Here is a 27,275-nt window from a genome sequence, read left to right as displayed (position 1 = left end):
AAATGAGTTTTAGGATCTTAAACAAAGAATTAATTGTGCTGAATTACTGTAGTGCTCTCTTTATATGTATATTTATATGTGTACACATACACACACAGATATAGGACTGTGACCAGCAGTTTAAAGGGAAAAAAAAGCCTAAATCTTGAATTGTGCTCAACTGTGTTTGAGTTCTGTCACTCCTTGCAAATATGAGATCCAAAGATATGCCCTATGAGTGATAACTGAGCTTCAAAATGCTGAGGTGAACTTGTAGACCTGCACTGGGAAGATGATTCCTTCTGACAGAAGTTCAGGATACTAGAGGCATTGGAAAAGAAAGTCTAATTAGTACCTTGGATTGAATAGGTGCTCGAAAGGAAGTTCACAGAAGAGCTATTAAGCAAGTAATGAATTCTTGGTATAAGAGGAAGAAAGGGAAGAGCTACTGTGTGTGTAATTATGGGCTACGTTGTACTACACTTCCCACTGTTCAGCAGTAGAAGGGTTTCCATCTCTTCTGAGTTGTTTCTAGCTGATCTGTCTGTTGCTAAGTAAGGGAAGCACCAAAGAGAAAAAGTGAACTGTTAAAATCAAGCATGTTTCAAATACCAGTTTTGTATTGTTTAGTGCCCATGTATTTTCCTCCGGAAGCTCACCGCTTTGTATGAGTATGGAAGCACGGGCACATGTGTGGAAGTCTTCAGAGAGGAACAAAAAAATGTTCCTCACCCACATCTGGAATTGTTCAGAAAGCGAGGAGCGGAGCTACAGAGGTCCGCCCCGCGGGAGAGTTTAATTCAATTTGCTGTAATTGAAGCTGCACAAGCAAACTAGAGAATGTTTCCAGTTCTCCTGGTCTCAGAGAAATCCCACAGCGTGCGCTGGTTATACAAGCTAGTGTATTTTACGTATTCCCTATTCTAAATATAGGAAAATATAATGCATAGTTTAACAATACATTTTCCTTGGTGTAAAATCTGGTTTCAGGGGTTCTAGTCTCTCCTGGCCACTGCACTTGCACGGCTTGTCATTCTCTCAGCTGCTTGTGGATCTGGGTTGTGAACTGGGTCAGTGGAGCGGCCTAGGTTAAAAATCCTTCCCAACAGGAGAAGAGGATGGTGGGGGTTTTGTTTCGGGTTTTTTTTGCATGGAAGGAAATGTTTCTGCTACTATACCTAAAATCTATCCCAGATGAATAGTGAGGCAGGCTAAAAATTTCCTCTCTCCAATCCTGTCTAGTCTAATAATCTAATCTGCCTGTTCCAATATTATACTTTGTCTGTCATACAGTGCCTGCATACTTTATCTTGTCAGCTTAACCTCTTGGTTTCTAATGCAGTTGAAAAATGACAGTGGCTATATGAGTGTATACGAATTAAATCTTTTGTGGGAGTTACATTTAAAATGAATGACTTAAATGTGCCAGGAGGTTCACATTTAAAATAATACTAGTTTCTGTATTTAGTTACTAAATATGCTGGTGCTGAACTTGCTCATTGTTACACCAGTAGTTTATGTAAAAAGCCAGAGGGAGAGGAAGGATTGTAAAAATGTTTTGGTGTTCTAACAGTGGGATTAATAGACATCTTCCAAGTCCAAGACAGTTGCGAGGAGTGGAAACTCTCTATCCACAAGGGCTACTCCGGCCCTTGAATAACACACTCGTTAAAGGCTGTGTGAACAGGCACATCTCCAATTGCTTCTTCTCTCTAATCTGGGTGAAACAATGGTTTGGGCTGTGCAGTTTACCAGTTTTCTCTTATTTTAAGACCATCAGCAGACATATAATTGCCTTGAGTTTCTAAATTTTATTGACCTACCAGAGGAATATATAGCACCAAGGGTTTATCAGGATGTGTGGTGCGTGGAGGGTTGGTTTTGTTGTTCCATTTCTGCTGTAGTGTTACGTTGTTCTGTTAGGCAAAATTTGTTGTGCATGAGCTATCACTTTAGGAAAGCATTATTAGTTAGAAGTAAGGTATCTTTACAACACCTTTACTACCATTCAATATATTTTGCTACTGCCTTTTTGACAGTATGTCTGGGAGCTAGTGTAACCAGTCAGCTGAAGGTCATTTTGATTCTCATGCAGAGGATAGCGTAGCGGGAGGGTGGAGCTGGACACCCACGTTTTGGTCTCCCCCTGGGTCTGAAACTCCCCTTTCAAAATTGTTGCTTTAGGCTATTACTGTTGGTCTTTTCTCCTGCTTTTTAATTTTTTTCTTCTCTTTTGCACTTTGTCAGGAATAATAATGAGGGCAATGTGAATTCTTACATTCTTTTTCTCTTTTTAAAAATAAAATAGAGTTATGTATTTCTTACTGCATAGAAGTAATTCTTTAAATTATTTGAACAGATCAAAATTGCAAACGGTTTCTTGCAGATTACACTATTATCATCTTTATTTGCATAAAATTACAAAGTTGAGGCATCCTTTTGGTTTTGAGACAGTACAAAAACTGCTGGTTTATCTAATAATTTGAAGATCATTTCCTAATTGGTAGTATAGTAACAGAATTTAAATGGCTCTGTCCTAAGTCCACTGAATACAGTGGCTGCATATCACGTTGTTTTTTTTTTAGTTCCTTAGGGCTCTGCAAGCTTAAATTCCTTATGCAGAATGATATGATGATAACTGACAAATAAATAATTTTATATTGTTCAAGATAATCCAGGGGAAAAAAAAGTTCTTACTCTTCTCAGAGAAACTGGACTTGGAGTTTGGGTGAATGAAGTTGTTTGGATCTCACATCCCTGCGTTTTGGGTTTATTGCAGAATATTAAAATAGTGAACAATAGTAAGTGCTAGAAGAATTTTGAGGAGTGGAATTTTGCTGAAATTTCTTAGAGAGGAGGTACCAAATACAGCTAAAGCAGTGAGCACGCATCCGTCAAGCGTCATCTCGCTCCCTGTAGACACAGTTCTTCCTTTTGACTTTTACTCTCCGCTAGCTTCAAATGATTGGACACGCCTCAGTAAGAGCAATGCAAACACATTCGATGCCGTTTCCAGTCTGGGTTTGCTCAGCTAAGTCATAATAAAGTCAAAGCAATCTAGGCTTTCAGAAGGTCAATGACTAAAGAAGTCATGCTGGGGTCAGGCCCTCCAGGAAATACCACTGCCAGGCCTCTATGCAGTGACTTGAGCCAGAGGACGTAAGGCCAGGCAGGCCTATGCAGCAAACCTCTTTCAATAGTGTCTGGTAAGCCATTTCTAGCCCACCAAGTGGCCTGTTGACAGCCGGAAGGTTTCCGGGACAGGAACTGAAGTACTCGTGAAGCAGCAGACAGCCGCTTCCAGGTCTGAAGGCTAGCTGTGAATCCATCTCCTGCTCCCCATCTGAGGAGGTGTGGCTGCCTGTTGGCCCCTTCCAGCAGAGTTACAAAAATATATCAAGAAGTATGACCCTCGATACGTCCACTCCTGCGTTTTGTTTTCAATCCTGACTTCTGAAGAAAATAACATAAAGGCGCTGGGAAAAAAAAATCCTGCTTCAGGAAAAACAAAAAGGATACACTCTGGCGTATAATTAGCAAGATAACTGGATAGAGGTTAAACATGGGATGGCTTTTTTGAAGATGAGGGATTGAAGGAAGAGAATCCCTATGTGGGACAACAGCCTGTTTTGTTTAATGCTTTCCCTGACAGGGCTGAAGTACTTAAGCAATGTGGCAGTGGCCCCTGCCAAGATGGTAAAGCAATACTGCTGTTGTGTGCGTGTTGTGTATGTGTACACAAGAAGTTTATTAGAGCCCGCTCATACATCAGCAGCGCTCAGAAATTGCTGTCTGTTTTATCTTGGTTCAGTGAAGCGTTCAAATTTATATACTTCTGGAACAACAAATATTCATTCATTTGTATTTGTTTACATTACTCTGATCTCTTTTTATTCTTTTGTTTTTATGGAGGACATGGGTATATTTTAGGGGTTTTGCCCTGTATTTGAATGGGAAGCCCCGGGGCCCAAAGCAGCTTAGCTGGCTGCAGGTGAATCAGCTTGAGCCTGGAGGCAGAAAAAGTGCAATTCCTTAATTTTGTGTCAAGCTGGGAGCATTCATTAGGTTGAGCACAGCGGTCAGGGGCATAGCATGGCAGTGCTACAAAATCTGATTGCTGTTATACTTTGATTTGTGAACTTTCTAATCAGATGTTTTGTTTTGTTTTCTTTTCTGGGGAATCTGTGCTGTACCCCGCATTTTAGTGCAGTTTGCACATGCGCTTCTGAAGTACTCAGCGAAAAGCTTCCCACCTGAATTTTGATCATGTATCTCTGACATTTAGTAAACATTTAATGCTTTCTGGATACCAACGCTTTTGAAAATTGTATATATATAATTCCTTTAAGCCTTTTTTACGTTGTGCTTGTAGAACCTAAGAATGGCTGTACTGCATCGGAGCAAAGGTCCATCTAGTGCTGTAACCTTTCTCTGCTGGTAGCCTATGAGATATACCTGGGGAATGTCTCTTCAGCAAACGCAGTCCTTCCCACTGTATTTCTGTGAGAGAAGTACAGCTGGTGTGATTTGAAGAGTCATATAGTGCTTTGGTGAAAGTAGTCCCACATTCTGGCAGCAAAGCAGATAGGCTGGAATACCAGGGGGCGGTGCAAATGCAACACTTCAGTTGTGATGTGATGCTTTTTGAAGTTATGCTCAGTTCCTCATCTGATATTCACATTAGTTGGGAAAAAAAATAAATGGCTTGCCCATGATCTTCTGAATATGTAGCCCATTAAGCGTAAAGAGCATGTAAAAGCTAATGTCAGACTTGAGTTTTAAGGATCATTAAAAAACTATTCAACTAAACTGCTAAATGTCTGATCCTTGTTAAATCTTAAGACTTACAACATATTATGTACATTTTTCAGTGTGCATTGTCTGCAATTGTGACCCAGTTCTTCTGTCGACCCTCAACTTTTAGGCATGTAATAGGGTTTTTAGTTTCAGTAAAATGTAACTCTTGGTAACGTTTCTTGATAACATTAGCAGTCTGTGCAGTACGTTCATGAAGAGTGATTATGCTTTAAAAATAAGAAAAAATAAATCTGCTTTACATTGTGGAAAAACTTTCAACTCACTACATTGTATAGATTTGGATTTCTGAAATTATTTAAATGTAGTCTTTAGGATATCTACATTCATAAAAAAATACTTGGTGATGCTCTTTGCTTCCCTTTCCTGATTGTCAAAACACAGTAATTCTCATGAAGATTTATGGTAGATGGGTAATGAGATTGCTGACTGTTTACCGCACCATTCAAATTTGTTGGTGGATGGAGGCAGCAGTTTAAAAAAGATAGAAGGTTATTTGGACTTTAGTGCAGTGAAGATAAGTGATAGAACTTTGTTTTCAATCAGGAAGCTTAAACATAAATATCGTATGTTCTGAACTAGAAAAACCTCCACTCTTCATGCCATCTAGTCATCAAATAAAATCTTTCAGAAAAAATATGGAGATGTCAGATCGCATTCAGCAGAACACAATGAATCACAAGGACATTATACAATTTTTCAGTAAGTGTATTCAAGCTGTATTGTATACACTTAATTCAGCACAATAGCAGCCTGTAAAAAAATCAAAAGCAAGTAATAACTAATGTCTGCAATAACTAACAATTCCATGCCTGTGTAATTGTGTAAAAGGGGAAAATAGGTTTGTGATGCCCTTAATTAGGTTAACTATTGCAGAAAGGTTTCAAAGTCTGACTCTTGCAGTATGTTCTAAATAAGAAAGGAAAAAGCCTTTCTTCTTTCCTGACCTTTGTCTAATCAGCTAGTTGGGGTACAATGCCGACTGGAATTTAGAGGAAAAAAAAGCCAATATTTTATTTTGTAGTTTTGTATATTTTATCTTTTGCTGAGCCCAGCTCCCATTGTTACTTGGAATCGATGTACTGTAAGTCTCAGCAGCTTCTCTGTTAATTTTGTCTAATAGAGTTTATATTTAGAAGCAAGAGTCTCGTGCTTTCAAGTGTAGACATTAACGCTTATCAAAAGGTCCAAATTCCATAAATACCTAAATCTACTTGAATGAGCTGTTCAGAGTTTTAGAGGATGTGTCAGAATAGAGTGTTTTTCCATATTGTGCTGGTCTTTGCTGAGGCCCAAAAATAAAGAGCAAGCTACCTTTAATCCTGAGTAGTATTCAAGCATTCAGTACTGAGCAGTCAAGCATTCAATCAAGCATTGCTGCAGCTACTGGCATGTCTGAAAATACCCCAGCCCTCCGAAAATGAAGCGCTTGTTTTTTGGGCCTCATCTGAAATAGACAAGTCTGAACGTTATGGGTCATGGTAAATTTGCTATGTCAGTCTTGTCTCACAGGCAAGATGTATATCAGGAGGCAGGAGGATAGGAGAAAGAAAGTAGATGGGAGGGAAAAAAAAATGCGTAGTTCCTTCTCAGCATTTTTTCAAGGATTTTCATGGCAGTTAGCATCTTTTTCAGGGCAACATTGTGCATGTGCAGAGGGAGCTTGGGTAGGTGTATGAACAGCCTCGTGCCTCGGCTGTGAATTTTTGAACCTGTCTTTAGGAAGCGTAACAAAGGCAGTTGCTGAAACAAAAAGGAGGGGCAGCAGCATCCTCAGACAAAGTGTGTTACCCCTCATGAGGAAGATTGTCTGCGACCCCTTGCTCTTTTTCTGCCACCCCATTTCAACAGGCAGCGCCAGCTTGCTCTGAGGCCATTTTGGCAGATCATAAATATTAGCCACGTTCCTGAATACCCCCCGGCACTGTACGTTACCTAAAGTATAATAATCCTTTAATCTGTCCAATGTATGACATCTGGGCAGTTATTTGACGTTATAATTCATCTTGATTGTGCATATGAATACGTCTCTTAGGAGAGAAGTGCCAGAGCAGTGATGGGAGAGACGAGGATTTGGGAAAATGCCTGTGGGGCAGTGCCTTAGATCAGGGGAGACCTACCTGTGTGTGGCATAGGACCACCCTACCGCTAGTGTGGCTGCGTAATATCTTTATGTAAGATTAGGATCCTCCTCAGATAAGTACAAAACAGAACGGGAGGGACAAGATAAACTGCCAGGACTCAAATTAGAGAAGCACATTAATATTTACTCAACGTCTGCTTAATACCCTCTAGTCAGCATGACAGATGTAGCCGTGCTTTAAGACATTATCGTTCATTGAAAAAGGAAAAAAAAGATGGACTTTCCCCATCCCCTCCCATCCCCAATACTCTCAGATGTTGGCTGTGTGTGTTGGGGGGAGGCGGTGGAGAGCCAGGCGCTGGTGGGAAAGGAAGGCAATTACTGCAAGCCTCCTGACGGGCATGTGCTTCTTGCTTCCAGCTTAACTGCTCTGACCAGAGGCTGGGGGCTCGTGGGACATGGACCAGATTGAAAAACTAGAAGCAGACAGATGGTTATTTGTAATCATCATGTAAATGTAAATCCTGTAAAAATGTTTTCTTTCTAAAGGGCCTGAGAGCTGCTGTAGTGGAAAGCAGGATTAAGGCACGAATAGCTAGCCTAGAATAATTTTGACCCCTTCACCTTCCCTCCTACCCCATAAACATTGTTGTTTTATCTCCAGTTCCTTTAAACAAATTGCTGGAGCCTCAACTGAGGAAATTAATTCAGTTTCCATAAAATTCCCTGAGTTTATGAGCGTCAGCTTGACCAAGGCTGGAGTTGGGCCTAAGCTGGCAGGTGCTGGTAAGCAGCTGCCTTTGTAGCAGGACCTTCCCCCCACCCCCTTTTTTTTTTTTTTAACTTGTCTCTGGCAGGTGCATGGCCTGGAAGTGTTTATATTCGCGCTGCTACTGCTAAATGTACCTGCTTTCCATTATTATATTTGGGAATACCTGTAAATTGCCTTACCAAACCCTGCCCCTCTGATGCGATGCTGATATGACAGTTCGCAGACGTCTATCTTGTTTGAGCAGCATCAGTTCATTAGAACTACAACAAGGCTGATCAAATTTTAATTAACTTTTGTCCGCAGCATCATTATAGACTATATGCACAGTTCAGCTCTCCTTTCCAGTGCTCAAATCCCACAGTGCCTTTCCAAACAGTGAGGCTTAGTGGTTCGAAAGTTTGTGAGGTTCAAAGTTTTTGCATCTCAAAATGTGAGGAAGTTTATGCTAATGTCAAGCTGCTGGAGGGAAATGACTCTCCTTTACATTGCCATAACTGACATTTGGACTGAGAAGTAACCTCAAGGGTCTTGCTCTCCGAGGATATCAGGTGCGCTGTAGTTGTAGAGTCACACAGGGCTGGATGTCGGCAATTTTTCTCTTTGAAATCCTTTGTTAAATGTCGAGTAATACTCGTGGGAAGCACAAAGGGAACTGCGTGCCTTGTGTTAAGTGCCAAGATGAGACTGGAAAATTGGAATAAAGTAAAAAAGAACATGGGACGAAGAAGAGGAGGCTGATGGCAGCCTTTCACTGCTTGTTTTGAATTTTTAAAAAGCTCCTCTTTGTACACTGCCAAGAAGACCTGAGGAGGGCTGGGTTCCTGAGCAAACACGAGCCTCCTGTCAGTGTCTGGAGATGGCATTCGGCTCCGACACGCTAACAGGTATCTGACAGGATGTAGCAGTTGGGGATAATTGGCTGAAGAATATTCTGCAGCTCTCAACCATTTTTCTGCTTTCGCAGATGATTGTGCTATTAGGTATGGTGAATGCACTAAGCTGTACTGCAACTTTTCCATTTCCCCCAGTAATAAGTGTGAACTCAACTTTCAGCGGATGCTCCTTTCTTCTGCTGATTGCTGCTGCTGCTGCGCTGGGATGCCTGAACTTGCCAGCTGCCATTCTGAAATCTCCTCCTTTATGATCCCTTTCTCCTTCCTGCTCTTTCCCTCCCTGGGGTGACGTTTAAAAGTGGGTTGCGATAGCTCTGCTGATCAGATTCATGTCTGTGCTTTGTATTGTCCTTGTTATATTGTATTAAGAGCACTGAATCACAGAAACAATACCCTATGCCCTCTATTTTTTACCTTTGTGTTCCCTCTGCTTTTATTCTTACCCTTTCCCATCCTTTACTTAGTTTTTGGTTTTTGCACCCCCTAAGTTTAGAGTCCCCCCCTTTTCCTCTCTGAGTTGTTTTCTCTCTTTAATTTCTATTCCACATATTTTTCTCTTATCTCTGTCTTTCTCCCTGTTTTTTTTTTCCTTTTTTCTTTTTTCTCCAACCATTTTTTTGTCTTCCTCCAAAACACAGAGTGGTTTAGATGGATATAGTGAGACATATCTATTTGAGATTCACATGTGTGTTGAGGTGTAGAGCAAAATTAAGTAAACCTTGTAGCATCAATTTTGTCTTGCATGCAAGCCACATTTGCAGTAAGATTTGGGTAAAGGAATGTGATGTAATCAAATCACCTCTCACCCTCATATTCTGAGACTGATTGGAGCCTTACACAGTTTCTGGAATGATTCAGAGAAAGTTAATGTAATTTTCTGTGTATCACCCCAAGAAACTCTGTTTGGCAGCTTTATATAGCAGCCTGCAGCGTTCAAGGAAAACACTTTCCTTAGTCCTGCTGCCAGGAGTTAGGAGTCAGGAGTATAAAGTCATTACACGATGAGAAACTTCTTGGCCTTTGGAGCTGCTGATTTTCTGGAGATTTTCCACTAATGGATTTGCATGAAAGTTCTGCAACTTTGCAAAGAATCAAGCCAATCAAAACTAATATGATTTTTTTATATAATAGTAACAGGAGAAGTTGATGGTTGATATCTGTTTGCCAGTTGTATGAGAGAGGGTATACACTGCTTAGAAGTATTTTTTTTCCCCTCTGTGTATCATAGTGGTCACAGAGACGCATAAAGATGCTTCCCAAAGTGGGTGGTTTTGAAGACTTCTTTTGTTCTGGTTCCTTTCCTGAAACTGCTGTGATATTAGCCTTCTTGGCTTTGTTTGCAAAATGTTGTAATGCCAAATAGTCAGTAGCCCGTGATTTTCAGCATACTATTTCTGTATTGTGCATTACATAATTTTATTCCATTTCATGTTGAAAGTCTATGAATTCTATTTCTGTTGATTTGATTATAGTTTCTCAAAAGTGTAGTAGTGATTTGTATTAATCAGAGATACTTTTGGGGCTGAGAGTTTTAGTTATTTGTTGGGGAAAAAGGTACATATTGGATGTGCTGTTTGGGAAGAATACGGGTTCTCGCCAGAGTGGCATTTATTGCCAACTGCGTCTTGTCACTTTTATTTCATGCTTGAAAAGCAAGACCTAAATAATGGCTCATTTTTATGTTAGAAAAAGAATTAATTTCCAATTAATTCCCTCCTTCCTTTGGGATCTACCTGTGTATCCCAAAAAGGGGAACAATAAAAGTTACCTCATATGTCATTTGAGTATCACATTTTTACACCCCTCTCACCTCAGCCCATTCGGAGAGCATTTCTTGTATGTATTAATCATATTTTCTTCTGGCTTATTACAGAACAGAAAAATACTTAGTGAAATGGGGCACATTTTATTAACATTGAAAGCAGTAAATTATCTCTGCTTATAAAATGAGAGTGAACAATTTCTGCTAAACTCTTCCTGGCTTGCCCCTTCACTTGGATACGGTGTTTTCTAATTTCTCAGAGGGCCCTGGTTCCATTAAGGGCGAGAACTGTCTTAAAGCTGTAATGAAAGCCGTACGTAGCTGAAATTCAAGGAGAGGAAGTGCCCTAAATTCTATTTCAGTAGCTCATGTAGAGCTATTTTCAGTTTTATGTTTATAAGAATGTCAATTAACCTAGAGACTAGGACAGACGTGGAAGAATAACAGTGAAGTGGATATCATTTTAGTACATTCAAGCCCAGAGTGCTGGACCTAATCCCTCTCTATAGAAGCGTGATTTACATAAGAAGCTAGCATGTGTTGCCTAATTTAGTTTTCAAACAGCGTGGTGATTTACATGCTTTTCTTTTTAGGTGTTGTGGGGTAACACTGGTCAGAGTTACAGTAATATATAAAAAAAAGGAAAGAAACAGGTGTTGTGGCAGCACACTAACATCAGCTTGATTTGCTTGGCACATTTCAAAACTCATGATCACTTCAGCATCTATTTGGTGATAACAATAATAATAATAATTAAGCTACCTTTAATCAAGGCAGAACTCGGCAATTCAGTATCAGTTGTGTCTTCTTTACCGAGCTCATGCTGAAGCTGGAGATCTTGGTAAGCCATATATTCAGCATGCTGTTTTCTTTTCCGAAAATAACTCAGTGTTGGACCTGCACTACTACTTTTACAAGGACTATTACTTCCCATAATGGCAAGTGACCATGTCAAGGGTTAAAAGAGTAAGGAGTGTTCTTCTTCATGTTATTATTATTATTAATGCAGAGCAACGTTCTGCATTCAACGTTCTGCATGTTAGAGGAAAAAATAAGGAAAAAATGCATATTAAATCTGCTTCTTTTGGATAGAAGGTTATGTTTCAGCAAATTTTTTTATGCAGTCTTTTATAGTAGCTATAGGATACAAAGTCATCACCTAATAGTGATTGAGACCAGTTTAATGTTTAGAGGTTTTAATTACATGTATGTATATGCATGTATTTTTCCCGTTTATGTCACTTCTACTAATTTTTTTCTTCTCTCTCTCATTTATTGCATTAGTGCTACGGGATGACTTCCGCCAAAACCCTACAGATGTTGTGGTGGCAGCTGGAGAGCCTGCCATTCTTGAATGCCAGCCACCTCGTGGACATCCTGAGCCTACCATCTACTGGAAGAAAGATAAAGTCCGCATTGATGACAGGGAAGAGCGAATCAGTGTGAGTACAACTAAAGAGGTTGTTTATAGATAGGGGACCTGGTTAAATTCACAGCTTTAGGTCTTGCTCTGTGGCTGATGGTGAACACAGTACTGTGTTCTGTGTACTGTGGACTGCCTGCAGTGGAGGTCAGCAACTGCCTGGCTTTGAGTTCACAGGCATAGAATAAAAAAAGCTCAGGGGATCATGCAGTTCAAGGCAGTGATAAGGACAAGCAGAACAGCCGGGGCTTCTGAAACAGCAGAGGGAGACAGAAGTGGATCTGATTATACTTGCCTTTTCCACGGAGACTCATTGTTACACTTGGCAGTATTCTCCTGTGAGCTTTCCTAAATAAGGAGAAAAAGTTGTTTATTCCTTCTGGGATTAGTGTCAGACTTGAAATTCTTGAGGCTTGATTTGTATAACCATTGTAACCAAAATCAGAGCAAGCTGTAGATTTAATCATGAAAAGGACTCTAATATTAGGTGCTAGGTGTCTCACCTTGGGATTCAGTTAGTGGATGTCTCTGACCAATTTGGCCTTACCTTTTCTAGATCTTAGTTCTCTGTGAAATGAGAATACTATCAACCCTTATATCAAAGAGGTTTTTTAAAAACGAATTCAGTAATGTGTATGAGGTTCACAAATATTTTGGGGAAAACAGACTTAAGACAATGTTTGTAATGTCAAATCTAGCGCAGTAATTGGCAACTGTGTTCTAAACAAAGCTTGAAACTATACTCTAAAGAACAATAGATCCTAAATAGGGATACATATTGAATAAGTGAATAATGCTGGTTGAGTTCTGCGGTGTTTCGTTCTGCATGCTGGATGAAAAAGGGTCCAGTAAAAAGATCTAATTTATCGAGTTATTAGAAATTAGAAATACCTTGATATGTGCAAGCAAACAGGACAAATTAGGGTTGCATGGACATATTTTATTCCAAATTTTTAAATGCTTAGCCTTTCACTATTAATATTCCTTTGTTAAAGTTTTATGGTGTATGTAATGATATGTAACTCATTTAGTGCTGATCTTATTCAATATGGAAGTACTACTGGAAGACTTGTCCTTTGCTTTGGATGGCAGAGGCTGAACAATGTCAGCTGTTGTTTGTGTTAACTGTGGACCAGGCTGTGTCTGCAAGGGTCTACTCAAGAGTAAGGAAGGAAGGAAGAGTGACAGGGAACTGGCTACCTTTCCCTGACTCTCGAGTTTCTTTGGCTATATTCCTAGATTATTTTGAAGCACCACATCTGATGTTCTAGCTGTTGACACCGACCATGATTCCACAAGCTGCGAATTAGTTACTGCGTTTCTCTTAACTGCTCTGCTCTTTCACTCTCCAAACATCCTCTCTGGCAGGGAAAATGACAAGGTTTGTGGGAGCCAGGTGAATTTTTGGTGCAGGCAGTCTGTTTGCATCACCAAGAAGAACAGAAAATTTGTCATAATTAGTGAACAGCAGTTCAAACACCAAAAACGATAAAACAAATCAAATAAATAAAACTAAGCAAAACTGCCTTTTTTTAAGAGAGCCGTCAAGAATGCTTTACATATCATCATGCAAGAAATAGAAGCACTGCATTGCTAAAGAGGCAGCAAAAACTGTATTCTTTGAAATCTAAAGCATCTAATGAAAACAAAAAACTGAGATGCAGTTAAACGTGATCAAGTAGGATAAACTGTCTTCCTGAACAGCTTAAGGATATTAAGGATATTAAGGATAGTCCAGGTAGACAGGATTACAATTTTTTAAATAAGCATGTACATCAACAACAACAAAAAACTTTTTAAATGCTTAAATTCTGGACCTTTGCTGGCTGAGAATGTAGCTTTTTTCTGATACCGTTTGTTTATCTGAAGTTACAGATATACTCCTTGTTTTGAAACAGATACGTGGTGGAAAGCTGATGATCTCCAATACAAGAAAAAGTGACGCTGGCATGTACACTTGTGTTGGAACCAACATGGTGGGGGAGCGAGACAGCGATCCAGCAGAGCTGACTGTCTTTGGTAAAGCTACTCAAGCTTCTGTTTTCTTTTTACTGTAAACGTCATATGTTGAATTAACCTAGCTGAGTCATCAAAATATGTGACAAAATCAGATTAACAATACACAATAGTATTGCATAAGCTACATTTCACAGTTTCCTAAGACCAGGTTTCAAAGGCAGCAGCGTGTAATTATGGAGCTGTGATGGCCCAACATTTTCTTTCTAAGCGCATAGTTTAAATCTAATTGGAGGTCCTTAGCGATATGCATATACTCAGAAACCATAATCCGGGAGATAATGCTGTCCCTCACAAAATTGCCAAATGTAATTGAGCCACTTTTAGTACAATTGACAGTGTCTACTTAGCAGAGGTTTGGACCAGCACTGCCTATTTACATAATTCCTTTTTCCTGCAGGATTGTGAAATCAAACCTTTGTCACAGAGCACAAAAGAGCTCAATTGCCCAGTAAAGGGTCTTCAGATAAAATCCTGAGACCAGCTCGTTGAATGTATGAAGATACATCTGTCTCTTTTTTTTCTTTTAAAGGGCATAAAACAATTTTTATTATGGAAGGCAGGGCATTCCTTTTGTTTTTGGGGTTGTCAAATCAGGAATGGGTAGATTTCCTGCATAACACAGCTGCTAGACTTGATGGATGAGGCAAAAAGTTGTCAGGATCATTTGCCCGATGGAGAGGGTCTAGAGCATAAATAGAGCAATATTGAACCTAGAGCTGGATCCATTCTGCTAACAGCTTGGTAAAATGCAAGGTCGTAAAATCCTGCAGTCATGCCGTTTCTATTCACCATTAGCTATGTTTCTGTAGGAGTCAGTCAAGAGGTCTTGAGCAAACAAAAGAAAATCAATAACTAAAAAAAAACCCTCATTGCTAAAGAAAAATGTATAAATACAAGAGAGAAAGAGAAATAATTGTAATGCTCTCTCTCCTGCTACTTTCCTGATACATAGCAGAAATCCGAATAATATTTCTTATAATTCTGGTAAGACTTTTCATAGAGATCCTAAGCTCCTTTGTGAAGCGCTGATTCACAAGTGCTCCTAATCAGTTCACCTTCTACCTAATATGGTACACTGGGAAACCCAGTCACAAATACTACTGTCTATGTTTGCAGATATGTGCATTTTAACATATGTTTGTCCACCTGAAAAGTAAACTATGGGAGTCACATAAGGCATAGGAAGGTTTCTGTTAGACAAGATTTGTGAGTGACTGAGGATTTGTTACTCTCCAGTGTTGCAAGAGTGTAAAGGCTTCTACTTTTGATTTTTTAAAAATTAACTCTTAAACCTTGCAAAAATGCTGAAAGGATCTCTATCAAATTATTTTCTCCATTGCAACCAATACGTGGAGGTTATGCCTTTGTATAGATGTAAAAGAGACACGACGTATCTTCTTCATCAGTTTAAGTACTGGTAATCTCTGATAATACTCCCTGTGGATAGCAAGCAGATTGCAGTCCTAAACTACAAAGCCTTAAGAAATCCTTAAGAAAATAATTTGTTAAAAAGCATTGAACTGTAGGAATAACAATTATGAAATACGCATGTAATTTCATATCCTGCAGAGATCTGAAAAGTATGAGGTTTGCTGTGGTATGTAAAATGTGATATAGTCAATTACAACATTCTGAAAAATTGTTACAGGATTTAATCATAGCAATCAACTGGTAAAATACAATCTAAGTCTATTTGCAAGTACTGAACAAAGTCAGCAATAAATGAAATAATAAGTTTCACTTCTTTCATAACTATGTTAGTCTATCTAAAATTCCCTAAATTGTATCTAAAATGCCTCTTCTACTTAGGTTTCCTCCTATCTAAAATGTTAGCATATTGGGCTCACCATATAGATGTGTCCAGGTTAGTTCTGGTCTGCTCCATAGGAAAGAAGGTGCCTTGGATTTGCCTTCCACCAGTTAGCAGCAGAGTTGTACCCCTTCCCAACTGCACCCAGCCCTGGACTGTAGGCAGGAGCCTGTGTGTGTGCCTGCCTGGTGTGCTGGAGAGCACCCTCCATTATGTTTCCAAGAAGCAATGTGTGTATTGGACACTACAATCAGTTTGAGCATACAGAATAAATCCAGCAGCTCTAGGAAACAACAGAGGGGTTGTGCAGGTTCAGATTAGCTTTACTGAATGTGGGCAAAAGGTCTGGTTATCTTTTAAGTTCCTAGTCTTCCTCTGCAAGCACAAAGCGTCCAACTCACGGGTTTGGGAAGCATGGGAATAGTGCAACTGTGGAGAAAAATATGCTAAAAATACCATAATGCTTAAATATTATTCAGGTGCCCAACTTCAGCTGTTCTGAGTGTGTTTGAACATAGGCTTTATAGTTAAAATGAAGGTATGTTAAGGGAGAGACTTTGAGGATTGAATAATGTGTCTGGCTAGCCAACAGCTGGTGCTCATTCTGGAGCGTGATGTATATTAATTAGCAGATTATTAACCTCTCTACTCCTTTTCCAAATAATCAACCCAAAATCCCTTTCTCCCCTATGAAGGAGGTCTTAGTAAACACACTGCTCTGCAGGAAATGGGACTGTTTCACACTAGTTCTTAAACCTTCCCAGGAGTCAGCCACTTGTTACTATTGGCTCTGCAAGCTTTTCTGTAGTACCTGAAGCTAATTTCTGCATGTCACTCATAACAGAGCTCTGGTTCTTTGTGCAATAAATCTAGCTAGAGGCATCGCCTCTGGAAAACCTGAGCCAGTGTTGGTGGTAACTGGTGGCCTGATAGGAACAACAGGGAAGCCTAGCCTAAAATATTACACCTTTCTTGACTTAAAAAAAATAAAAAATTGAAGGTCAGTGAAAACCTTGGAAAGAAGCGGGAGGAGAAAAGAAAAGCTTCCTATGTGCAGGATGTCAAAATGTACTCGTTCAATAGCCTTTACTGAGGAATGGTTATAGATAATACATGAATACAGAACTTTCACAAACTGGTTTTTTTCCACCCTATCTGCATAGGAAACATAATTTTAAGCAAGTAGGAGGCTCTAATCCGCAAATGATTTCCAGCATGTTGTAGGTATCTGATCGGACTGCATTTCTTTTGTTCCCCGGTCATGATTCATCTACGAGCAGAAAATTACCAAACTTTCACAATAAAATGTCATAAAGCAAACTGATTGTATAAGCAGGGCTTCCGAAAATTATTCCTGTGTTTTGAATAGTGACACTGATGCCATTAGATTTTTTTAGTCCTCTCTTCCAAGCACTACTGCTAGTTTTTGCCTTTATGGGGCTCCAAGGTTTAATCTTGGAGCAGAACAAGATGATAAAGGTGGCCTTTAAAGAAAGTTAATAAGCAATCCATCAATCCTAACGTTCACAGAAAGAGGCAGCTTAGTACTCTATTATTATGAACATACTCTATTCTAAAGGCCAGATTCAGAAGTGTAAGTGATACAAATTAGGCTGGTTTACTTGCGTTTGGGCTCGTATCCCCTGGTTGAACAGAATTCAAGCCAGATGCAAAACAGAAACAGGTTCATGATTCAATGTGTAAGAAATCTTGGTATGTGGCTCATACTTGGCTACCTAGTATGACGCCAGAAATTAAATAAAGTAAGGATTACCATTTAACTAATCTTTTGCCATTTTGTCATGCTATTGCGCCGTTCTCAAGTTTTCAAGATGGTTTAATTATTTCAAACTCCTTTTGATTCATTTGAACTTAAAAAGCAAGTTTGTAAAGAATGTACAAAGGTGTATCTTGTATATTGATTCTGAAGCCCAGTGGAATCAATGGAAGCCTTTAATATATTGACTTCAGGAGGCTGGCAACAGGCAGCGGAAGACGACTGAAATACATTTAGAAACGCCTCAAAAGAACATGAAGCATAACTAAGAAAAGGACAAAAAGATCTTAAAAGATACATCAATACAGCCATATTAAAGATTATTTTAGACTAATCTTTGATTAGTCTAAAAAAAAATCTTTGACTAGCCTTGGTACCTGAATCTTTTTTCGGCTAATAAGGTCCTGTGGGATGAAGTAGTATTTTTGCCTGATTCTGGAATACATATTTACGTTCTCCAGAAATTGTCAAGTTGAAAGAGATACAATAGTTCCAGAAGTAGTTTGTTCTAGATGGCATGATGTTAGAGGAGAAAATCCAAAAGCCTCAGATCATGTTGTGGTTAATGACATATCTGCTATATCGACGGTGTTCTGAAGTGAAACTTATTTCTGTCAATTTAGTTTTACTTTTTTTCCTTTATATCATAACTCTAGGATGAAAAAAGGAGACAGAAGTTTGTTGTTGGTTGCTTATTTCTTCTTTTTTTTTAAAAAAAAAAATTTACTATTAAATCCTTCTCCAAGCTGAGCCTTTTAATATAGGTTTTAATGCTTCTTTCTAGAATAGGAAAGCATTTTAAAAAAATGATGCCTTCTCTCCAGGAAAGAAGGAGAAAACAGTTCTAAATCAGATTGAGTCTCTACATTATAGGGACAATCAAATCCTACACTCCAGCGGTTGCCTCAGCAGAGAAAATATATTAAGGTAGTTAGGATCATTTTAATTAGATTGAGGTCCCATATATGGTTGTCTAAGTTTTTGAGGAACAGAGAAAGGGCAGTAATACATCTGAAGGTCATCAGAGTCTCTCTAATGGACTCTGATACACACACCGATTGTTAAATAGAGGAACAATTGAGTTCTGGGGTTAACTTGAGGCAGCACCCAAAGCAAGGAAAGGATTCTGTTTTTCAAGTTAGAATGGATTCTCTAGACTTATATCCTTGAACTATTTAACTCAGGTTTTCTTGCAGTGCCTATCTCAAGCACTGCAACATATTGTGGGTGTCTGTCCCGATTGCATTAACAATCCCCTTTTATAACTGCAAGCAAAGTTTATTCTTCTGAAGTTATAAAGGTCACCGTAGTAATAGCACAGCTGGTTGACATGACATATAACCGTGACCTATTTTATAGTTCCGTTAAAAATTTTTAATATTCATCAGAGAAAGTCTGGGCAGTGGAGACTTTATTTACTCAGTGAAAGCTTATTAAATAGCTATATTTAAAAAAATTGTATATGTCTGTAATATTAATTTTTTCACTTTTTCATGGTGTTCCTCAAATATATTATATTCTAAATACTTTGACAAAGTAACAACGTTTAATTATACCACAAGGCTTTTTTAATGGGCAAACGGTTTAAAAAGGAAAAAGTCAAGAGCGATTTTTTCAGGTTTGGCTTTGGAACTATATTTGACCTGGATGTGTGAGGAAACCTTCTTTATTTAGCATGCTCAAGCAAGCACTGCTCTGTCTCCTGAGAGATTAACATTGTAAGCAACTTAAGCAGGTGACTCAAATCCTGTTAATCTCACATGAAGAATGTTAATTGCATTGGCAATGGCATTCACTCTGATCACTTTATAGCTGTATAATTAGCTATTGGACATATTCAAGGGGTTGTCTGAGTGATACAAATGCAGGAAACAACATGAGAGATAACTTGTTCTTTCCTGATTCACACTGTGCAAAATGCAGAGATGATGGCAAAATGGAAATAACAGTTATTGTAATTTGCATGTCCTTGATAACTGTGATCTGTACTTACATAGCCATTTATTTTCTAGCAAATTCTCAACTGTTGTGGAAAATACACAATTTTGATAAACTGGTCTGAAAGAAACATGAATACTCTTAAATTGCCTTGATATAGAATCGAGTGATTTACCTAATGGCCTTTGGACCACTTCCTGCCTCATCAACTTTGTTCTTCTCAAAATGTAATAGGAGTTTATTTTCTATTTTCTCATCTTCTGTAAAGAAACATTTATAGCCACAAGTAGCAATTTCATAAATATGCATGCATTAGTTCCCTAGATGTTTACAGGCAGCTTTTATAAACATGATCTAAAATACTTTTTACTCACAGAGTAAGTAAGCATGCAGGCATATGCAGAGTTATTTAAAATTATATGACTGATACAGGGCCTCTAAATCACCTCAACCTGTGAGGATGCTGTTCTGGATCTGAATATCCTAGTTCAGGATCATCTGAAATGTAGAGTGTATTATGTTTGAGCTCAGAACAGGGTTAGGGCTGAGCTCCTTTAGCTACGAAGTTGTGAATAAGATTGTTGCAAACCTACAGAAAGTTTCATTAATATATTTCCTTTTAGATCCACATAATTACAGACAGACCAAGGATATTGCTTATCGTTAAGGTTAACAACTATTATTCTAGTTACTTTGTTCAGTTTGAATAAGTTTGCCAGACCAAAAGTGCTTTATCCAAAGTTTTCTATGCCTGATATGTCCTTCACCTTATTTTTTTTTAACTTTACCAAAAGAGTTCGTTCTTTTCTAAGAGTGCTGAAAAAGGAAAATGTGATAGCTCAAGACAAGTCCCTGCAGTTGGGAGGTGAAAGATGTAATTGGAGGGAATTGAGGAAGGATTCAAGGGAGAGGAATTGTTGAAGATTTTTGTTCTGAGAAAATGCAGGTCCCTCATACCTAACAAAAGGGGCCTAAAGTTTGACAGGAAATAACTACTATGCCAGGGATGTAATCTTTGGCTTTTCCAAGTAATTTTGACCAAATTTAGTTAATTATGAGCCTCTTGGAAAAAAACAATCATCAATTCATACTCCACAGAGACCAGATAGATAGAGTGTAGTTCTTAACAGCATTTTTCCTGCAACTGCAGTTCGGTAGTCCTGTCAGTCTCCCAGGGTGATGCTTGGTTACTTCAGACAATTCTTCTTGTTAGTGTTCTGAGAGGCACAGAGGAAAGAAGCTCCAGTGCAGTTCGAGTGTAATTCAAATGCAGAGCAGAAGAGAGTCAGTTTGCTGTAAGACATGAAGAAGTCAAGAGGCATGGCTAGTTGGACGGAAGACTGGAGTTGCACGCTTGCGGGGCACAAGCTGTGAACAGCAATATTCTGGGCTAGGAGGAGACAAATCAGCTGTGGAACCAGGCTGCAGCTGGAAAAATTGGCAAAATTAGTGACCAGAAGAAGAAGGGGTTTGAAGCACTGACACGGGCTGGACAAGATACATAGGACCAAACCTAGCTGGAGGCTGGGAATAGGCAGGAGATTGAAACAGGTGCACAGAGAAGGAAAAATCTGATGATGAAGAGAGACTGCCTATTTAAGGAAACTCAAGACAAGGAGCTGTAGAGAAGACTGGGTGTAGCTGATACAAAGACTTGAAACAGAGAATAAAGCCAGAGATTTCAAGGTGGAGAGGAAGACTAGAACGGAACTTACTTGCCAAGAGCTGCTGGGACCTGTCAGAGTGGGCTGGAGAACAGGCAAGATGAAGAGCAGCACAAGAGCAATGTCATGGCAGAGACGAGCAGAAGCAGCTCTGCTCCTTAGACCTGTTTTTATCTCCAGCATCTTGAAAAGAGCTATAGATTCTTGAGTGTGTCTGGTCTTCTGCTGACAAAATATATTCTTCTCTGCTAATGAGTATCCCTGATGGTGTAACGGGGTTCCTATGGGATGCTGTGTAATTCATTTAAATTATTAATAGGTGGTCACCATTTTTGTGTTGCTCATTTTCTGACTTAGGATTCTGATTTGTAGAAGAGCTGAACATTTTACCGGCTGTGACTGAATTCAATGGAAGCTAAGCTGTGAACATACAAAAAGAACACTCAATTCTCAAAAAACGTTAGCTGTTCTGTGTCTCAAGTTGAGCATACACACATTTAGGAGATATTATTACCTTCCTTTCTTAGTTCTCCATCACGCCTCAGAGAGGAGTTGTGAAAATAAGCGATTTGTTTATGAAGCATTACAAAAGGTGTAATTGAGGTCATGAGGAAATTAATAATTCTGTCTTTGGAGTGAGGCTTGAGTAATATGACAGGAGGCCACCCACTGAACAGTATTAAACACCTTTGCATTAAAATGAATACCAACAATCCAGAAATGTTTAGGGAAAAAATAGTATATGATCATATATGGAGTGATTAAAGGACTTGTAGAGAGCCATAACTCTGGCACTTCCTAGGTGCTGCATGCTTGATTTGCAACCTTATTAATGTTGTTTTAATGTTTTGTATTGGTGTATAATAAGCATGGATAGCCAACCTATAAACTCAGTTCTGTGGTTACCAAGACAGTTTGGGTCAATCTGGTATTGCTTACATATGTGTGAATTTTGAATAATATTTTAAGTGAGGTCATATCATTGAAGTTGCTGAGAATAAAAGGTGATACATAGTGTGTAACCAATTTTAAATATCTTTAAAATGAATACCACTCTTGAGTGGAGATACTGCTTCATATAACTCAATCTTATAATGATTTATCTCTGGCATAAATGATTTATGGCAATAAAAGTGTGGGCAGAAGAGGACAGAACAAAATTTGTGCAGTCCAAAGGCACCTTGGAAACTAACCCCAGTGTCATCCTTTCAAATGAAATTACCGGTGCTTTGAATTTGTACCAGTATAACTGAGATCAGATTGTGGCTCTGCATCTGGATTTTAAGCAGGCCTGTGCAATATTATGATGATTAATAATATTTGTAGCTGTGCAGGCTAACATAACAAGGGTAAACAGAACTTACTATTCAGAGCTTAATTTAGTTTTCCATGGTGGAGTTAGTGGTGGAGACCAGGGAAGATTTGACCTCTGTACAATAGTACACAATCGGCTGAGGTGCATAAAAGAGTTTGTTTTCCTCCAAAGCATCAAGATATTGATTATTGCCACAGGCAGGATTTCTCCATTGACAACTCATATATTCTTAGAGCCGACAGCAGCTTTTAAATCACACTCCGTGCATGCATGGTGCAGAGCCAAAACATTCACACAGAAGGGCACAATTTTGAAGACTTCTCCGTTGGTGTGACAGCTGGGCAGTCAGTTCTAGCATACACTTCATTCCGGTGGCATTCAATTTGTACATTAGGGCCGGATATGACAGCCACTGCCTCTCCGATCTGGCAGTCGTCTCTCGAGCTGTTTATGCACATCATCAGTTCCACTTGTCTGAATTTGTGGAGCTCAGCCTCCTTTCTTCATTCTGTGAGTTGGTAAACAAAAAGATGCTGAAAAGTCAAAAGTTTTAGTTTCGACACTGTGACTCACTGAAGGAATTTTCATGTCTCTTTCAAGAGCGGCCCACGTTTCTCCGGAGACCGATTAACCAGGTGGTGCTGGAGGAGGAGGCAGTGGAGTTCCGGTGCCAGGTGCAGGGCGACCCACAGCCCACCGTCCGGTGGAAGAAAGACGATGCAGATTTGCCGAGAGGCAGGTGAGAGTCACGTTTGCGTTCTCAACGCTTTCGCATTTCGATCGCTGAGTAATTCTGGAATCGCTCCCTAATACATATCGCTTGTTATCGGAAATTATAGGAAAGTTTTATTTTCTGTATTTCTGGCCTTTGTAATTTCTGGCACTGTAAAATGTGGTCCAGAACCAGCAGAGGAGGGGAACCTATTCTAAGTTGCATTATGAAGGTAATGGATTCCTGTGGAAGGAAAGAAATTGATGCAGAGCTGTTGTGAATATTGGGGTGTTCACTGAATTTGCTGGAGGAAAGTAAAAACGTTTCAGGTACACGCTAGTAAGGCTACTATTACTAGCCTTAATAATAATGTGGTGATATCAAAAGGGAGAAAACTTGGCCAGAGAGTTGCAGAGCTGCTCCGTCACACTGGCTGAATGACTTGGAAGCAGAACACTGGGGCAGGCTTTGCTGGCACCCTCAGCAGTATCTGCTGCGTGTCAGAAAGAAATCTTCCTCTTGTGGAAATAAGGGAACAGTCAGAAGTGGAAAATAAAGTTGAAATGCTTCATCTGGAACAGACCCATTATGTTCAAAAAAGATTCATTTAATCTGAAACAGATGTAGAGCAATTCTTGAGTGATCAGGAGGGTGGGAGTCTGTCTTATAAGAGGACACTAAATTTACTTGACTCCTTTCAGCTAACAGAACAGAGTTTGGTCCTGGCTTTCTGAAACTCTTTCTGTAATAGGTGCTGAACCTAGATTAAAAAAATCTCAAAACAGAAATAGGTCTAGGAACAGGAGTGAGAATCCACATCTCCCTAGCCTGTCTTCTGCTTCTCCCTAGCCTGTCTTCTGCTTTAGACCCTGTGAATCCTGTGTCGTTTTTTGCTCAGTGCAATTAAATTCAACAGGAGAGGTGAAGAGTACCTTTTGCTCCTGTCACAGTTGGTGGTTCTGTTGCATTAGCATTGGTCATTCCTAGAATGTTGTAGACATAAATTGAAGAAAGGGAGAAATCCAGGTCTTCTGTTCTGTTGAATGAGTGCTGTAAACACTGGTCTTATTTTATGTAGGCTGGCTGCCAGCGTTATTTCTGCTCCTCCAATCATGATCTTCAAGACAGAGCAGCTGCAATGACGTTTGTGACTCGTTTGATCCTATCAGTGTTTATTAGTAGCGTGCTCACAGCACACTTAGATTGGGCCTAACTAAAACAAGTTAGACGTTGCTGTCAGCTTTCTTTATCACGGCAAGCCGTATGTGTTCACCCCAACACGGTGAAATGTGCTAAGACTGTTATCTGGCAGTCTTCCTCCAATTGCTAAATATGACATTCAGTATCACTTATAATTTCATGAAAACCAGTGGCAAAGTTCCTGATAGCCACACAGCAGCACTTTGTCATGTTTACATCTTGAGTTTATAATCTTTTGTTTCTCAATATCAAAATATTTAATGAAATCACAAAAATGAAATTGGAGAATGCCTATGTCAGTTTCCACAGCCTCAACTCTGTATATATCTTCTTTGAATACGCAATCATTCATTTAAATAGATTGATGTAATTATTTAGTGATACATAATGCAGAAAAAACATATTTCTTTACATATTTATTTTTTAAATTTATCTTTCTTCACAATTTAAAACAAATTTAAAAATTGTCATAGTTTTCTTATTAATTACACTGATAGATGTGTATGCATCCAAAGCATAAAATATTATTTGGAAGAGCAGACTTTCTGATGTCAGGATAAATTTTTCTCTTTGCGTACTGCTTAACTGTGCATTGTAGAGTAACCTATAGTGAATATGTTGTGCTTCAGTGATTTAATCTTGCCATTTCACTGCTGCTGTTGTTTTAAATCATGAATCTTTTTAGGTCTCATAAGTAGAAATAATACATGATGTACTGACAGTGCCTTTGATTAAGTTGCATGTTCCATGAGTTAATTTGCTTTTAATGGCTTTGTTCCGTCTTTCTCTTTTATGCTTTACTGTGAAAAACATAGTATTAGTACTATGCATTCTAAGGTTGTTTTTCTGTTCGTTCATGATCTCGAAGGAAGAAGAAATGAAATAGGAAGCATTAGAAGAATTTTCACTGTGCTTTTAACTAGAAGAAGGGGAGGTTGCTCAGATAATTTCTCATAATAATCAACAGAAACTACCACAAAGTTTTGTTATGTTTTCACACTGCTGTTTAACACTGCATTACCTGTGTTTGGGCATCTAAAAATGGAAAGTGGGAATATGTTTTTATTCATGTCTGCTTCCCAGAATATCATAGGGATGGGCAAGGAAGGGGTGACAGTGCAGAATCCATGCTAGAAACCACGTCACCTGATGGAGGATTGCCATTGCTGCTGCTGGTGTAGGGGCTTAGCACCACCTGAACCATATATATTGTGGCTATCTAGTTCAATATCTTCACTTTAGAAGCAAATACCTCTGATAATCAAGACTATATGCTTTACTTTCTAAAATAAATGTATTATTTATATAACTATAAACATCAGCAGAGTCTTCATCACCCAAGAGTGGAAGTTTCCAAACTGTGCCATGTGATATTTAAACAAGGAAGCAAAAATTGGGATATCTGGAAGAAAAGCTGTTGCTTTTTTCTTGATTTTTTAAAATGTAGACAAAGAAATTTGCCCCGCTGTAGTCTGAATGAATGGATGAGAAAGTGATAATATGACAATTTTATAAATTGAGAAGATAGGTTTTCCTCCTTGACGAAATGGGAGCTTTTCTTTCTTTTTTTTTCTTTTTTCTTTTTTTTTGAGATGAAACGGAAATTAACTTTCATCTTCTGAACTTCTATATTTTAAGCATTATAACATCTACAGTCAAATATGAAATCCTCAAAGAATTCCCTTTGTTATTCTTTCCACATAAATAAGTCCTTCTTCTGAACGGATCTGCACAGCTTTTGTCTTACAGCCTTAAGTGTCAATTTCCTCTTTCCACAGCTAATGACATTTTTTGCACGTCTGTCTATTTTTGTTTTTTCAATAATTTCCTTTTGGCTTCATCCCTCAATTACTGCAGGATTATAGTAGGTATTTGTTACAACAATTATTACAAATCTATTAGTTTTTCTGCTGCTAGTTCAACTTTCAAAAGCGTCCACGTCTGCGATAGCAAAGTGTGATAAACTGAATTTTTAATTTTTTGTGTGTATTCTGTTTCTGTAATTTGCTCCTGGTGAATGGCGGAGATTTCATTCTGTACCACAGTCACTGTTACTGGGTATATAGTCTTTCAAAAATCCCTCTCAATCTTTCAGTCTTATTTCCTTTTAGCCTTCCTGATGAGCAGTGTAAGATCAAAGAGTTAATAAATAATCACAATAAGTTCTAATGACATATGTAAACAGTATTGCTCCACCAGTTGGTGTGTTGAGGAATAATTAGAAAAGAATTTCAGACTATTACAGTTTTAATTATAAAGGTCCCTGGTGAGCTGCTTGCATCTCAAGCTGCAATTGGATTGAATGAAAAGAAAAAGGAACTTCTAAATGGATTAGAATATTTGGAAATACTAGTATTTAAAAATCATAATTCAGGGATTTTGTTGAATTGTCTATATAATTACCCAGAGATTTTTGAACAATTATGCTTTAAAACTGAAAATAGGTGGACATAAGGTTGTTCTGAGTGTGCAAAGCTTCATTCCAAATTTCAGCTATTTTGAATCAACGAGCCAATGCAACTGTGATAGTCTGTATTTTCATAATTAAGACCTTAAAGTGATTCCTCTTGTTCCTATAGAACTTTTCAAATTGGCTGTGAAAAATACATCTCAGTAACAGTCAAAGGAAGTTACTTTTCCAAATTCCGATAGACCTGACCTTGGTACACACCATGGCACTTTTCTACGTATCCGAGGGTAAGATGATGTTAAGAAGGGATAGATGGAAATGGAAACAGTGGCAATATGCTACACAGGCTAACCATGTTCATAATTCTTTTGTGATAATAAATTAAATTAAATCTTCAGATTTGAAAATTCTTTTTATACTCTAAAGCAGTCCCAGCAAATTAATGGTTTGCTGTTAAAAATATTGATATTGCACCAACAGGGAAACTAAAAGTACAATGCAAGGTCTGGGGTGGGTAAAGCTTTGTTCCAGAAGCTGTCCATTTTGAACCAGTGACCCAAGAAATGTATTGTGAATTAAGCATAGAGATACATGGTGTATATTTTGTTTTAATTGCTCTAAAAATTCAACATCAAACCATAGCTTCCACAGTACACAAAGACAAGGGGAATAGTTAATCAAGTATGACACATGTCAAACTGCT

At 38.7% G+C, this 27,275-nt stretch overlaps 1 protein-coding gene across 4 annotated transcripts in view; it reads left to right on the top strand.

Moving 5' to 3' along the window:
• The window catches only part of ROBO2 (roundabout guidance receptor 2), a 1,122,084-nt gene that overhangs the window by 961,776 nt on the left and 133,033 nt on the right, over nucleotides 1-27,275 (top strand). For all 4 annotated transcript variants that reach the window (XM_068910773.1, XM_068910796.1, XM_068910762.1 and 1 more), the window contains 3 exons: nucleotides 11,589-11,746; nucleotides 13,626-13,746; nucleotides 22,851-22,989. In XM_068910773.1, coding sequence (XP_068766874.1) covers nucleotides 11,589-11,746; nucleotides 13,626-13,746; nucleotides 22,851-22,989 — 418 coding nt within the window. The remainder of the gene's footprint in view (nucleotides 1-11,588; nucleotides 11,747-13,625; nucleotides 13,747-22,850; nucleotides 22,990-27,275) is intronic.

This window comes from Struthio camelus, chromosome 1, assembly GCF_040807025.1.
Source record: "Struthio camelus isolate bStrCam1 chromosome 1, bStrCam1.hap1, whole genome shotgun sequence".
NCBI lineage: Eukaryota > Metazoa > Chordata > Aves > Struthioniformes > Struthionidae > Struthio > Struthio camelus.
This window is presented reverse-complemented; position numbering and strand designations above follow the sequence as displayed.